This window comes from Fundulus heteroclitus, chromosome 1 (genome assembly GCF_011125445.2).
Source record: "Fundulus heteroclitus isolate FHET01 chromosome 1, MU-UCD_Fhet_4.1, whole genome shotgun sequence".
Taxonomy (NCBI): Eukaryota; Metazoa; Chordata; class Actinopteri; order Cyprinodontiformes; family Fundulidae; genus Fundulus; species Fundulus heteroclitus.
Window position 1 is genome coordinate 43,550,537 of NC_046361.1, and position 15,852 is coordinate 43,566,388.

General features: G+C 43.2%; 2 protein-coding genes across 3 annotated transcripts in view; one reads left to right on the forward strand and one right to left on the reverse strand.

The window, feature by feature from the left end:
* cacna1fb (calcium channel, voltage-dependent, L type, alpha 1F subunit) overlaps positions 1 to 2,035 on the forward strand; it is a 45,186-nt gene extending 43,151 nt beyond the window's left edge. For both annotated transcript variants that reach the window (XM_036143677.1, XM_036143679.1), the window contains exon 51: positions 69 to 2,035. In XM_036143677.1, coding sequence (XP_035999570.1) covers positions 69 to 332 — 264 coding nt within the window. In that variant the 3' untranslated portion in view covers positions 333 to 2,035. The remainder of the gene's footprint in view (positions 1 to 68) is intronic.
* Positions 2,036 to 6,895: 4,860 nt separating this feature from the next.
* Positions 6,896 to 8,529, reverse strand: LOC105919256 (homeodomain-interacting protein kinase 1-like). Its single transcript, XM_036135135.1, has 2 exons — positions 7,099 to 8,529; positions 6,896 to 7,048 (listed from the first exon to the last, which is right to left on the reverse strand). Exons 1-2 carry the CDS (start codon positions 8,449 to 8,451, stop codon positions 6,896 to 6,898), a joined length of 1,506 nt encoding a protein of 501 aa, XP_035991028.1. The 5' UTR covers positions 8,452 to 8,529.
* Positions 8,530 to 15,852: the final 7,323 nt, after the last annotated feature.

Sequence of the window (15,852 nt, forward strand, 5' to 3'; positions counted from 1 at the left end):
GAGCGGCTGGCTGCTGGGTTCTGTCTGAGCGTTCTGAGGCCTGACCCGTTTGTTCTGCTCTGTCTCAGGTTCTGATCTCCGAAGGACTCGGCCTCTACGCTCGGGATCCCAAATTCGTTGCGTTTGCAAAGCGTGAGATCGCAGACGCGTGTCACATGACGGTGGACGAGATGGAGTCCGCCGCCAGCGACCTGCTGAGCTCCGGGAGCCACGACTTCCTGAACACCATCGGCGACGACTCCGCGGCGCTCTACAGCGACGAGGAGCCAATCAGGACGAGCCGCGACGAGGAGGAGCTGGCCGACGAGATGGCCTGTGTGACCTCGTTCTGAGGATCTGACCAATCATGAGGAGCGGGGGTGTCCGCAGGAGTCATACTGCCAACGGTGGCCAATAAGATAGAGGGGGCGGAGCTTATTCAAAGGTGCTGACCAATGGCAGAAGCGTGCAGTAGGAGAGCGAATTACACGACAGCGCAGGAAACGTAAAAAATTAGCCAGATACAATGAGTAAGATGGAGAAGGAGAAGGAAGAACATTAGGAGGCAAGGAAGGAAGGAAGGAAGGACTCCTGAGAGGAAGGAAGGAAACACGAAGACCTGAACAGAAAAGCATGTTTCAGCAGTTCTGAGCTGCTAAAAGTCTGAAAACATCGAGCTCCTCCAGGCCAACTGGAGCTGACCTGATGATGAAGAAGCTGCCTGGTCCCTGGTTAGAGGGCAGGTGGGGGGGCAAGGCGTAAAGCCTCAAAGACCATCAGACCAGCTGGTGTCCTCAGATCAGGAGATCTGATGGTTGACCACTTTGTCCAAAACCATCCACGGCTGAAATCTACTGGAGTGGATGACAATGTGGGCGTTCCTGCTCACGCTGAGCTCTGATTGGACAGAAAACAGGAAGTTCCCCCACAGTGGGAGACACACTGGCTGGAAGAAGACAGAAATACTTAAGAGCCAAAAGGTTCTGATTATTTCACTGGGTCGAACCCGCCGCTCACTCTGGGTAGAAATCCCTTAAACTTAAACTGTGGTTGTGGAAAAACGTTTTCCACTTTAATTAGATTTTGTTTTATATTCCCAGCACACTGCTCACTACGGAGTTTTGGTCCTTTCAGAGGATTCCCAACACTGTGGGCGGAGCCACAAAACTAAAACTGACCAATATTAGCATTAAAAGGCTGGATTCAGTGATTCAGAGCCGGAAAATAAGTGGAAAAAGTCTAAAAAACAATCAATGACGGCCACACTGAAAACTTCATTAGGATTTAATCTGTTTACATATTCAAGCTGTAGTGTAATGATGTTTTTAAAAGAATTTGGGTTTGTCTCCATCTTGTTCTGGTCAGATCAAGATTATTTTCTGTTTATGACACAAGGACAGATTGAGGAAAAAATAAGGTTCTTAAAGGAAAATCTTCCCAGTTAAACAAATCTTTATTTAATTGAAAATTACAAATCTAAATAGAAACGTGTAAAAAACGGGCAAATTATTCTATAAAAACAGGAAAACAGAAATTAAAATGAGGATTTCACTTTAACAGACCAAACTGTTTTCTTAATAAATTATGAGCGTTTAGATTTTAATTTGCGAATCTGTGATTTGTTTAAAAGGAAATGACGGTTTCCCTCAGGACTGGACCAGAACTGAACCAGAACCAGAACTGATGCTGATGAATGCTGAGTTTCTAAAATGAAGGATGGATTCTGAGTTTCTGTGGGAGCTGATGAAGATGATGAAGATGATGTCAGTGGGTTTTACAGCTTTAATGCTGTTTCTACTGTCAGCAGACCAACTGAGCACATTTAGTCTCTTTAACCACAGAATCTGAGGCGTTTTTCTACATGTGATTTTTTTTTTAATTCTCACCATGGACTGTTTAGTCCAGTTTCTCGTCTGAACGCTCTCCCCTCCAGCCTGTTGGACTCTTTCCCAGCACTCATTAAGGGCTTTTTATTCCTGGTTCCTGCTCAGATGTCGAGGAGCTGCTCTGCCTGAACCCCGTTTCCCTTCCAATAAAGATCCAGATGGAGCCTCTGCTTGACGTGTCCGTGTCGTTTCTCACATGCTAACATCACAGACGTCACCTCCTTCACATTGAGAGGCAGGTTTAAATCTTGTCTGGTGTAAAACCATCTAACCACAACAGGTCCAGTCAGCTTCACAGGCAGAACCAGTCTGGCGTCACAGTAGGAGAACATCCGTCTAACTCTGCTTCCAGGATGATCTGTGGGTCACTGAGTGATCTCAGAACCAGGACACATCAGCTCAGACCAACGGCTGAGACCAGGACCGTCACGCTGCTGGACCTGGGCTCAGACAGCCACAGAGACCCTCCCACCCCCACCATGGTCTCCCTGCTGCCCTCTGGTTACAGCCCCCCCCCCCCCTGCAGAAAGTCCCCCACAGCTTCATTCCTCACTGTTCAGATACAAAACATAAGCAATCTTTTTTTCTTTCTACTTTACTGAGTTTAATAAGAAAATGTTACAGCTGAAAAATCTAATTTACCCCAGTTTATTACTATTGTACCAGTTGGTCTATCAAAGACGACGCTGATGTCAATCTGAGCCTCTCCTGCAGTTGATGGAGGTAATAATGATAATAATTGTACAAAAAAATAACGTACATAGCTGCAGTTACGCATCCACCTCCCACGACAATAAAGTTGACTTGGTTGGTTCCACAGCAGAGGAGCCTGATAGCTGAAGGATCTGCCTCCCATTCTACTTTTAGAGACTCTAGGAACCACCAGCAGACCTGCAGTCTGAGAGCGAAGTGCTCTGTTAGGAACATACGGGGTAATCAGAGCTCTGATATATGATGGAGCTTGATTATTAAGGGCTTTATACGTTAGAAGGAGAATTTTAAATTCTATTCTTGATTTAACAGGAAGCCAATGGGAAATTAATCCCATGCTGTCTGATAATTTTGCCAATCAGAAGCATATATATAGTAAATAGAATTGGTCCAAGGACTGAACCCTGTGGTACTCCACAGGTGACCCTAGAGTTTGAGGAAGATTTATTATTAACATGAACAAACTGGAATCTGTCCGACAGATCAGATTTAAACCAGCCTAATGCTTTTCCCTTAATCCCTACAGTATGCTCAAGTCTTTGTAGGAGAATATTGTGATCAACTGTATCAAATGCAGCACTTAGATCTAACAGGACAAGTATAGACACAAGTCCATTATCTGAGGCCATGAGAATATCATTAGTGACCTTCACCAGAGCTGCTTCAGTGCTATGATGAGCTCTGAAGCCTGACTGTGAACATTTACAAAGCAATGACCTACTTGAGGAGTTTCAAAGTTGATTAGCAACTACTTTCTCAAGAATTTTAGATGAGAAAAGAAGATTAGATATAGGTCTGTAATTTACTAACTCATCTTGATCAAGAGAAGGTTTCTTAAGTAAAGGTTTAATAACAGCTACTTTAAAGCCTGTGGTACATATCCATTTACTAAGGATAGATTAATCATGTCTAAAATAGGACCACTGATCAGAGGGAATACCTCCTTACACAACTTGGTTGGGATTGGGTCTAACATACAGGTAGAAGGTTTAGATGGAGCTAAAATTTTAGATAGCTCAGAAAGCTCTACTGCTTCTAAACAGTTCAGACACTGCACAGATTCTAAAGATTCCTCCAATGCTGCCTCACTTACTGAGGACGAGGTAATCATGTTTGGGAGGATGCCAATTATTTTATTTTTAATGGCATCAATTTTATTTATGAAGAATCCCATAAAATCATTACTGCTAAGAGCTAAGGGAATGGATGGATCAACAGAGCTGTGGCTCTGGGTAAGTTTGGCAACTGTACTGAAGAGAAATCTAGGATTATTTTTATTCTCTTCAATTAATGATGAAAAATATGCTGCTCTAACTCTGCGAAGGGTCTTGTTATACAACAATAGTCTGTCCCTCCAGATTAGGTAGGATTCCTCTTGGTGTGTAGAGCGCCATTTTCTCTCCAATTTCCTAACATTGTGCTTCAAGGAACGCAGCTCTGAATTAAACCAAGGAGCCAGCTTCCTGTGAATAATCACCTTCTTTTTCAAGGGAGCTACATTGTCTAATGCAGAACGCAATGACGAAGTCATACCGTTAACAAAGACATCTATTTGTGAATTGGAAGAAACAACATTGCTGCTATCTGCAGGTTATTTCTGCAATACTGATGATATTAAGAGGGGGACAGCCTTTTTAAAGTTTTATGCAGCATTGTCCCACAATATCTACTATAATGGAACCCTCTTTTGGGGGTGGAGAACTCAGTTAGATTAAACTTAAATGTTATTAAAAAATGATCAGATAGGACTGGGTTGTGAGGAAATACTGTTAATTCTTTACAATCAATGCCATCTATCAGCACAAGGTCTAAAGTATTAGGCCAAGAGTGCGTCGGTTTATGCACATTTTGAGCAAAACCTATTAAATCTAGGATAGTTTCAAAGGCTACACTAACGTTATCACATTCTGTCTCAACATAAATGTTAAAATCCCTCGCTAAACAGGACTGTTTTCGCCTACCACCATGACAAAACGGGTGAATTAGAGCGTACTTTTAGTTTACTTTTGGAATCTAAATTGATGTATCAGCAAATACAGCGGATGTCGGTAGCTATGTGGCCTTGATCAGGCTGCCGGCTGCATGATGCGCTCACTAAGGCGGTGAACGGTCAGACCTGGAAGGCGGAGGAGCAGAGCCGAAAAGCTGGATGTGCTGGAACGCAGACTGGCTTTGGTGGTTGAACTCAAGGGGAGATGGGATAAAATCTGGAAGTGATACGCAGTAAAGCCCAACAATTTGGAAAATTGGATTTCACTGTTTGGAGCCATCAAAAGACTTAAAGCTGACGGGAAAGTCAGAGAAGCTTGTCTCATAACAAATAACATATTTGGATTATGCCTTCCCTATCTAATCACTCCCTGGATGTTATGTCGACAAATTACCTAAACCAACCCCCCCCCCCCCGACATCTGTGGATGCTTTTCTGAACTGTGGGCCAGCTGATAACATCAAGGACAATGGTCTCTGGAGAGCGTTCAGGGAAATATAAACACTTTCGCCCAAACAGACACACATAACTGATGCTCATATAAACTGATGAACTTACACACGACTAGTCTCACATGTTTACCTTCTGCTAAATGTGTCTCGTCTTATTTGTGCATCTCGTTCTGAGTTTTTTTTTTTGGCAGATATCTCACACTGTACCGTGAGAATATAGGGTGTTTTTATTTGGCTTTTTTCCCCTCTTCTCACCTATTGTGGCATTCTATCCTTCCACAGATTTAATGGCAGCGCCCTGTGGGCACAGTAGTGTCCTTGGCAGCATGGCCTCAGTAAATCAACCCCCCACCCCCTCAAATGTTTGTGATGTATGTGATGGCGGTTGTACTGAAACAGTAATTTCCCTCTGGGATTATTAAAGTATTTCTGATTCTGATCAATTAGATCATGTTCTACATTTTATTTTAAATACATTGATATTATACTATCATACAGTGAATCTCATGCCCCCTGACTACTAAGATGTGTAGGAGGACCGGAGCTCCCGGAGAAAACCTACACCTGCATGGGGCCACTGGGAACCCTACAGCCCCAGAGGCAGCCACCATGAAGGCCCTTTTTCATGCGTTCTTAAACTTTTAAATGTCTCTTAGATTTACTTGAGGATCGGTTCAGGTGTCACGGGGGCGGGGCTTAGGGGCTGGGAGTAGCCCTCATTTGAGCAAGTCAATCAAACAATTAAGATGACATCTTCAACAATCCTTTTTGTAGATCAAAGTTCTCCGCCTCACACAGAGAGACGAGGTAAAAATCATGTACCAGCGAGGCTAACCGCTAGCAGCAGCTTTCCAGATGTATCTTTTACAGACGCCTCTTTCAGTTCTATTCTGAGAAAGGGTGAAGGAACAATCATCTCATCGTTCTCAGCTGTTTGCGCCAGAAACGTCGGAACAATTATTCTCTGCTGGAAAGCTCTCATCTTACATAAGATGCTAACTATAACAAATGACGACCTTCAGGCCGGGCTCAGCAGCCGTCAGCTGCTTTTTTGTCCCCAACCACTAACTGCTGTCCAACTCAGCCCAAAAGATTCATTTCTACACAAAGTTTAAGACTTTTGAAAAAGTTTTGCATCCTCTCAAAATAGGTCTTCTTTGTTTTAACCTCGACAAAGTAGGACAGGTTCTGTGTGGCCGTGGCGGACGGCGTGACCAGACCGGAGCTGTCTTCTGGTTGCTGGATACGGGTCGGTGGAGCTGCTTTGTGATCACGAGCTTCAGGGTTAGGGTTGTTTGTTTATAACGGTGGCAATGGGATGAAATTTGACAACTTTACATTTATTGTTTGTTTTTCTGTCTTTGTTGTCAGTACAGTCAGCCACACTGTCCACATCTGGACTGGTTGGAGTGTTATCTGGTATAATAGTGATGACAGGTAGAAATTTCACAGTTTTCTTACGTTGTTTTGTATCACTATCTTTGCTAGCAGGTGTTTTTAGGACGCTAGCAGGTGTTTTAAAGACACTAGCAGGTATTTTTAGGATGCTAGCAGGTGTTTTTAGGATGCTAGCAGGTGTTTTCTTTTTCGGATCATAGAGATTAGTCGGGATGGGGGAATTTGAAGCAGCTGCTTCTTTGACTCTTACAACCACAACGTCTCTTTGGGGCATGTTTTTGGGGCATCCTTCAGCAGCAGCTGTGCTGTCTCTGCTTGTACGGGTTGAACTCTCTGATTGTGCTTGTTTCTGATCACAGAACTTCGTAGAGGAAGAAGACGTTATCACATTTGACCCATCAGAACTATCACAGGTATTTCTGTTGCTGCAGGGACCGCTGAAGTAGTTAATGGGGGTAGAACTGACTGAAGATGATGATTCAGTACCACAGAAACCACCAACACACGGGGGTTTGGAGGCAGTTGAGGCCTTTGGCTTCACAGCCCTGGAGCTCTCCTTTTTGCCAACGGCAGCTGAAGGAACCGTGGTTCTCCTGCTGGTACTGGCCGACGGTCCTGTTTTCTGGATGCCTCTGTCTTCAGACCTGCAGCCTGGTTTGACAGGGACCGTATTTCTGCTCACACCGGCGGACTTGGTCAGCGGTGCGTGTTTCCGCTCCTTCGCCTGAACCGGGGCTGGGAGGTTTGGCGTCGTAGCAGTTCTTATCTTTGCTTTTCCCACAGGGGCCTTTGCCGAGTCCTGATGGCCATCTGAATAAGGAGTTTGTGCAGAAGAATCTGCTTTGTTTGTATCTGAATGTAAGCTTTCCTCAGCGGACTGACTGGATCCTGAAGGTGTGTTTTCCACTTGGGGTTCTGGCTCGGGGCACCTTTCCATCATCCTGTGTGACGCAGTCACATAAGGGTTGTCGGTGCCACCACACAGATGCTTCATTGTGATAAAGTCATGATTCAGTGCCTTGTTGGGGGTGATGCGTCTTGAAGGGTTCATATCCAGCATCTGCTTGAGAAGGTTAATGAAGCATAGTAGATCTGCCTTTTCAAGCGGATCCGTTGCTTGTGGCCGCATGTTTTGCATGTCATCCAGAGAGCTCAGGTTAAAACAAGCTGCGTTAGGTGAGGGAATCTGTTCATTGGCGTCCTTACAATACTCCTCGGCTGTTTTCAGCCTCCAAGCGTACGCAAAGTCTGCCCGGACACACTTGAAAAAGATGTTTGTGCTGAATCCATAGCTCAGCGTAAGGTCGTCAGGCTGACCTAGCAGTGTAACCATGATGCTTAAGGTTTCATACTCAGACCGCGCAGGAAACAGGTGGCGACCAAGGAAGAGAAAAGCTAAAACACATCCTAGACCCCACATGTCTATGGCTTCATTCTGGGAAAAGTTCAGGATAACATCTGGAGATCTGTACGAGAGAGGCTGCTTGAACTTCAAATTCATTATATTATAGGTTCTGATAGAAAGGCCGAAATCTATCAGCTTCACCCTCAGCGGTAGCAGCGTGTGATTGACTAGCATGATGTTATCACATTTCATATCTCTGTGCATCACACTCATTCTTTTAAGGGCATTCAGAGCAACAAGCATTTGCTGAGCAATAACTCGGATCTCGTTAACTTCCAGGGGGGAAAAATACTTCATTTTGATGAAGTCAAACAGACTCATGTCCAGCATCTCAAAAGCCAGGCAGAACTGGTTCTCGTGATCAAAATGTTCTAATAAACGCACGATGGTCGATTTGTCGCCCGTGTATTCTCGGATCGCCTTCAGAATTTTCACCTCATTCTCGCCTGAAGCGTACTGATCTCGCCGTACCACCTTTATGGCCACAATGGCGTCGGTGCTCATTTTTCTGGCCTGTACAACTTGTCCATATCCTCCCCGCGCCAGCAGCTCTTCAACGACGTATTTGTGCTTTTTGCTGCACAGAACGTCGTCCTTCTGGACGTTAAATGGAGACCTGCTTTCAGCCATTTCTCTGAAAAATGCCAACTAACACCAGGAGCTCCCACCCAGACTCCACACAGGTTCTGACGTCACACAGAACCGAGCTCCAAGAGCTCTGTGACGTCAGGAGCCTGTGGCGTCATCTGCTCTGATCTTTGTTAGGGCGGGACTACGTCATGGGGTACCATGGAAACGGAATTGGAGCTTTGAAGCAGATGCAGGGAGTTCCCCTGCGCATGCGCCACACCTGACACTTTGTCACGTGCTCTGCGTGGATCGTGACCCACCGAACCATGAGTGGGTCCGGGGCAGCGGCCATCCCGGTAACCGAGCAGAACCCGCAGCAGTGGAATCCAGAACCGGTTCTGGCCGTCAGGCTGCCTTCCTGCGCCTGTAGGGGTCCGAGTGGACAGCAGGGGGCGCTGCTGCTCCGTCCCTGACTGGAGAACCACGCAGCGTCATGATGTGCAATAAAAGATCATCTTCAAGAACAACTGATTTATTCCAGAATAAAAACCCACATGTTAGCTAGCCACCCAGCTAGCAAACAAGCTGGACAAAGAAGGAGGACGAGCTCTGTGGATAAAAGAGGATAAAAAGAGGAGAAAAGAGGAGAAAAGAGGAGAAAAGAGGAGAAAAAGAGGTTAAAACCCTGCAGACAGGTCTGCAGCTGAAAGGCAGCCTGGCAGAGAACTGCAGGAGATTCACACCAGGCTTTGAGCTTTATTTAGATGCTGCTGGTGCCTTAGAGGTTTACAATAACTTATCATGTGTGGATCAAGCAGACAAGCTACAGCTGGACAAAATAATGATAATTAAATAATAATACAATTTGAAAGTTATTGTTTTCCCTATAAGAAATGTGACCTATGAGAGGCACAGATTGTTCACCTGCATTCAGAGGTCAGTGTGTCACAGAGGAATAGGAGTAAAACCTGTGAATGTGGTGCATTAAGTGACTCTTTAATAAAAGAGAGGCTGTGTGGGATTTCTGATGATGGTCTGAGGGAGAGACTTTGAAGAAAAGGCAGTAGCTCTGTGCAGGGCGGCAGAGCCTGTGAAAAGACCAGCAAAAGAAGTGTTGAGTGAAATGTGAATGCTGTAAAACAACCAGAGTAATGAAAAGAACTGAGGAGAAATGGATCCAGACACACAGACAGATGGAAAAGGAAAGACGTGGTCGATGGGACAACATCCTCCTAAAAGCTGCCCAGCTTCTGGAGAATCGCTCTGCCCTGCTGTCTATTCTGGCACTGACAGCTTGCACAAGGCTAAACTTTGCCAAAAGACTGTTTGTTGTGGACAGTGGAAAACCAACATTTTATGATGAACTAATGAGTTAATATGAGGCTTTATTCTGGGGTTTGGGATGTCTACAAGGAGAGCGTAGCATCAGCGGCCCTGCAGTCATCCATCCATGCAGAAAGGAGCCGTTTGAAAGAGGAGCGGGACTATTGTGATTTATTCAAGAAGATAAAAGAGAACAGACAGCACCGGCCTGTTTAAGTTGGAGTCAGACAGGCCAGCAGTGATGATTCCACTCAGACAGATTATTAACGCTGACCAGTGACCAGCACCCCCACAAGGAGGCTAAAGGTTCTGGCTCTTTTTCATAAACCCTTTCTATGAACACTCAGGAACGTTTCCTCTTTATTATCAACTAAACCTTTAACCAGTAGCTACTGTCCCTCCTTATCTGCTGTTTGAGGTGTGAACTTAAACTTCTGCTTTTTGTCAAAGCATCAATAATCTGTGTTTCTAAACCCTATTTTTCTAAGTTTTTACACTCTAACTTAGAAAGGTATGTGTAGATATACACACATACAATAAAGGTAAGTAAGACAAGGCCCATTTTATTCATTGAAACCATCAGAGGTATGGTTTAGACATTGAGAATGTGATTTTCTGTAATGATGGAGCGGCTGGACAGCCGGCAGACCTCAGGCCTGCTGGGAGCAGCTCAACGGACCTGTGGCAGGAGCTCCAGGAACGCAGGGGCACCTTTGCTCAGTTTACCCAGAGCGATAATGAACTGGTGAGCCGCCGCTAGCTTCCATCTTGTTGTTCTTCCTGCAGACATGAAAACTCCTGCAGGTTCTGCTGAAGGTGAGCTGGAGCAGGACCAAGCTGGAGGACAACGTCCAGCTTTCAGAGAACAACTGAAAGCTTTAAAACTGGTAAGATTACTCCTGTTTGGTTTGCTTTACATGTAAAAGGTTATTATAAACCATTGTAGACATTTTACATTGATCAACGTCTATGTTCCTTGTATATATGTTTTAAGTATTCAGATAGAAAGATATTGATGGAGCTTATATATACTTGTAAAAAAATGTATAGAGATTCATTGATAGAAATTGGCAGCCAGATTGGCTTTTGATCGATGTGCATATATAGATTTTGAAGCATTCTAAATAAATAGGTGTGTGTTAAAAAAGTAAAAACAAAAAGACAAAAGTGGTAATATTATGAGAAAAATGTCACTTATGAGAATTAAGGGGGAACATTTCCAGAATAGTCACAGTTTGCATAACTATCTCAGTCCTGGAGTAATAGAGTCAGGTTAGATTATAATTATTTTTATTCTTTACGAGAATAAAGTCAGGAGAATGAAGCCAAAGGGATACAAAAATAAAAATATTACACATATAAAGTATATTCTGAGATTAAAGTTCCTCTGATACTGTTTAACTGTCTGAGTAACTGCAGATTTGCCACATTCAACATGGCGGACGCTCTGACGCATCGCAGCATAGGCAGAACCCGCCCAACATGGCGTCTACGTTTATGATGTCTATGGGTAGAACACCAAAGGTCTGCAAGGCTGTTGCTGCAAATTGAGGATTATTTGATGAAAGCAAAGTTTGAAGAACAAAATATTATTTCCAGTAAAAAATGTCTTTTTGTATTCATTTTGTAACTCAATGATTAAAAGAATGCGAGTTATCATGTAAATGTTTAGAGTGACCTCAAACTTTTAGGCGTGTGTGTATATATATATATATACACACACGCCTAAAAGTTTAGTGTTTATATTCAATTCATCAGAATGTTATACCCCAATTGTGACGTCAGGCTCTGACTGACGTCACTTCCTGTTTGCGGTAAGGCGTATTGTATCACTTCCTGTTTTCACTGCGTGAGCAACGGTTTGTTGCTCCAGATTCTCTCGCTTTTATCTTTAATCTCTTTGCTGTAACATCTGTTTCTAACACATAAGCACTTTTAAAACATTTTCTGTTGCTGCACATCACGCTTGGGAACTCCTCGTGTTTCACGGTTTGCTCTCTTGGCGTGGTAGAAGGGCGCTAGCCTAGCTTTAGCCTAGCCTAGCTTTAGCTCCACAATGGCTTCCTCTCCTACTATTACTTCAGCTTCTCCGTCTCTGACTAAGTCTCCCCTTATCTCCTGCTCTCTGTGTCAGATGTTTAGCTATTCCTCTGCCTCCTTTAGTGATAATGGTACTTGTAATAAATGTAGTGTTTTTGTAGCTTTGGAGGCGAGGGTGTCAGAATTAGAGTCCCGGCTCCGTGCTATGGAAAGACCAGCTGATAGCCGCCCCTCTGCTAGCGCGGAGCCACATAGACCTAGCGTTAGTTCACTTAGTGGTCCTCCAGAAGCACCCGAGCAGCCGGGTAAGCAGGCCGGCTGGGTGACAGTTCGTAGGAAGCATAGCTCTAGATTTCAGCCCCCAGTTCACCACCGACCCGTCTGCGTTTCAAATAAATTTTCCCCACTCAGCGACACACCCGCTGAGAAGCCGATCCTGGTTATTGGGAGCTCAATAGTCAGAAACGTGGCACTAGAGACACCAGGGACCATAGTTAAATGCCTGCCAGGGGCCAGAACGGGCGACATAGAATCTTACCTAAAACTGCTGGCTAAGGATAAGCGTAAATACAGTAAGATTGTTATTCACGCTGGCGGTAATGACACCCGATCACGCCGATCGGAGGTCACTAAAGTTGGTGTTGCTTCGGTGTGTGAGTTTGCTAAAGCAATGTCGGACTCCGTAATTTTCTCTGGTCCCCTGCCTGATTTGACCAGTGATGACATGTTTAGCCGCATGTCATCATTCAACCGCTGGTTGTCTAGGTGGTGTCCTGAAAACGACGTGGGCTACATTGATAACTGGAGAACTTTCTGGGGAAAACCTGGTCTGATCCGGAGAGACGGCATCCATCCTACTTTGGATGGTGCAGCTCTTCTTTCTAGAAATCTGGCCGGATTTATTAGTCCTCCTAAATGCTGACAATCCAGGGTCCAGACCAGGAAGCAGAGCCGTAGTTTAACACACCTCTCTGCAGCTTCTGTACTGTTACCCATCCATTATCCTATTGAGACGGTGTCTTTCCCACGGCCAAAACTTAACAGATCAAAAACTTATCTAAAAGGAACAAATCATAAAAACCTAATAAAAATCAATACGGTTCACCTTGAACCTAAAAATAAAACAATTAAATGTGGTCTATTAAATATAAGGTCTCTCCCTCCAAAGACTTTGTTAGTTAATGAATTGATTTCTGATAAACAGATTGATTTGTTTTGTCTCACAGAAACCTGGCTACAAGAGGACTACGTTAGTATAAATGAGTCAACTCCCTCCAATTATTCAAATTTCCACATTCCCAGATCTGTGGGAAGAGGAGGAGGAGTGGCAACTATCTTTCAGTCTAATTTATTAATTAGTCCCAGGCCAACTAATAATTACAGTTCTTTTGAACATTTAACCCTCAGTTTCCCTCATCCAAACTGCAAAGCAATAAAACCTCTTCTGTTTGTTGTTTTGTATCGTCCACCAGGCCCTTACACTCAGTTTTTGGATGAGTTGTCAGATTTCTTATCTGATTTGGTGTTAAATACTGATAAGGCTATTATAGTGGGTGATTTTAACATCCATGTTGACACAGAATGTGATAACCTTAGTGTAGCCTTTAAAACTATCCTAGATTCAATTGGTTTTGCTCAAAATGTGCATAAACCGACGCACTCTCGGCTCCATACTTTAGACCTTGTTCTGACATATGGCATTGATTGTGAAGAATTAACAGTATTTCCTCACAACCCTGTCCTATCTGATCATTTTTTAATAACATTTGAGTTTAATCTAACTGAGTTCTCCACCCCCAAAAGAGGGTTCCATTATAGTAGATCTTTATCGGATAATGCTGTATCAAAACTTAAAGAGTCTGTCCCCTTTTTAATATCCTCCGTATTGCAGAAATGCCCTGCAGATAGCAGCAATGTTGTTTCTTCCAATTCACAAATAGATGTCTTTGTAAACGGTATGACTTCGTCATTGCGTTCTGCATTAGACAATGTAGCTCCCTTGAAAAAGAAGGTGATTATTCACAGGAAGCTGGCTCCTTGGTTTAATTCAGAGCTGCGTTCCTTGAAGCACAATGTTAGGAAATTGGAGAGAAAATGGCGCTCTACACACCAAGAGGAATCCTACCTAATCTGGAAGAACAGTCTATTGTTGTATAACAAGACCCTTCGCAGAGTTAGAGCAGCATATTTTTCATCATTAATTGAGGAGAATAAGAATAATCCTAGATTTCTCTTCAGTACAGTTGCCAAACTTACTCAGAGCCACAGCTCTGTTGATCCATCCATTCCCTTAGCTCTTAGCAGTAATGATTTTATGGGATTCTTCATAAATAAAATTGATTCCATTAAAAATAAAATAATTGGCATCCTCCCAAACATGATTACCTCATCCTCAGTAAGTGAGGCAGCATTGGAGGAATCCTTAGAACCTGCGCAGTGTCTGAACTGTTTAAAAGCAGTAGAGCTTTCTGAGCTATCTAAAATTTTAGCTTCATCTAAACCTTCTACCTGTATGTTAGACCCAATCCCAACCAAGTTGTTTAAGGAGGTATTCCCTCTGATCAGTGGTCCTATTTTAGACATGATTAATCTATCCTTGGTAAATGGATATGTACCACAGGCTTTTAAAGTAGCTGTTATTAAACCTTTACTTAAGAAACCATCTCTTGATCAAGATGAGTTAGTAAATTACAGACCTATATCTAATCTTCTTTTCTTATCTAAAATTCTTGAGAAAGTAGTTGCTAATCAACTATGTGAACATTTACAAAGTAATGACCTACTTGAGGAGTTTCAGTCAGGCTTCAGAGCTCATCATAGCACTGAAACAGCTCTGGTGAAGGTCACTAATGATATTCTCATGGCCTCAGATAATGGACTTGTGTCTATACTTGTCCTGTTAGATCTCAGTGCTGCATTTGATACAGTTGATCACAATATTCTCCTACAAAGACTTGAGCATACTGTAGGGATTAAGGGAAAAGCATTAGGCTGGTTTAAATCTTATCTGTCGGACAGATTCCAGTTTGTTCATGTTAATAATAAATCTTCCTCAAACTCTAGGGTCACCTGTGGAGTACCACAGGGTTCAGTCCTTGGACCAATTCTATTTACTATATATATGCTTCCGATTGGCAAAATTATCAGACAGCATGGGATTAATTTCCACTGTTATGCTGATGAACACTCAGCTATATTTATCCATAAATCCTGATGAATCCAATCAGTTACTTCGACTGCAGTCATGTCTTGATGACATCAAAAGCTGGATGACTTTAAATTTCCTGCATTTAAATTCTGACAAGACAGAAGTTGTAATCTTTGGGCCAGAGTCTTCAAAAAATAAAGTTCTTAATCAATCCCTTAATCTGGATGGCATTAACTTGGCCTCTGGTAATAAAGTTAAAAATCTTGGTGTTGTTTTCGACCAAGACATGTCATTTAAATCCCATATTAAACAGGTTTCCAGAGTTTCCTTTTTTCACCTCCGGAATATCGCCAAAATTAGAAACATTCTGTCCAGGAGTGATGCTGAAAAACTAGTCCATGCATTTGTTACTTCAAGGCTGGACTATTGTAATTCTTTACTATCAGGAAGTCCACAAAATGCAGTTCGAAGTCTTCAGCTGATTCAAAATGCTGCGGCAAGAGTTCTGATGAAAATCAACAAGAGGGATCATATTTCTCCAATTTTAGCTTCCCTTCATTGGCTTCCTGTTAAATCAAGAATAGAATTTAAAATTCTCCTTCTAACGTATAAAGCCCTTAATAATCAAGCTCCACCATATATCAGAGCTCTGATTACCCCGTATGTTCCTAACAGAGCACTTCGCTCTCAGACTGCAGGTCTGCTGGTGGTTCCTAGAGTCTCTAAAAGTAGAATGGGAGGCAGATCCTTTAGCTATCAGGCTCCTCTCCTGTGGAACCAACTCCCAGTTTTGGTCCGTGAGGCAGACACCCTATCTATTTTTAAGACTAATGTTAAAACTTTCCTTTTTGACAAAGCTTATAGTTAGAGTGGCTCATACCCTGAGCTATCTCTATAGTTGTGCTGTGATAGGCCTAGGCTGCTGGAGGACATCAGGGTCTAATTTTCTC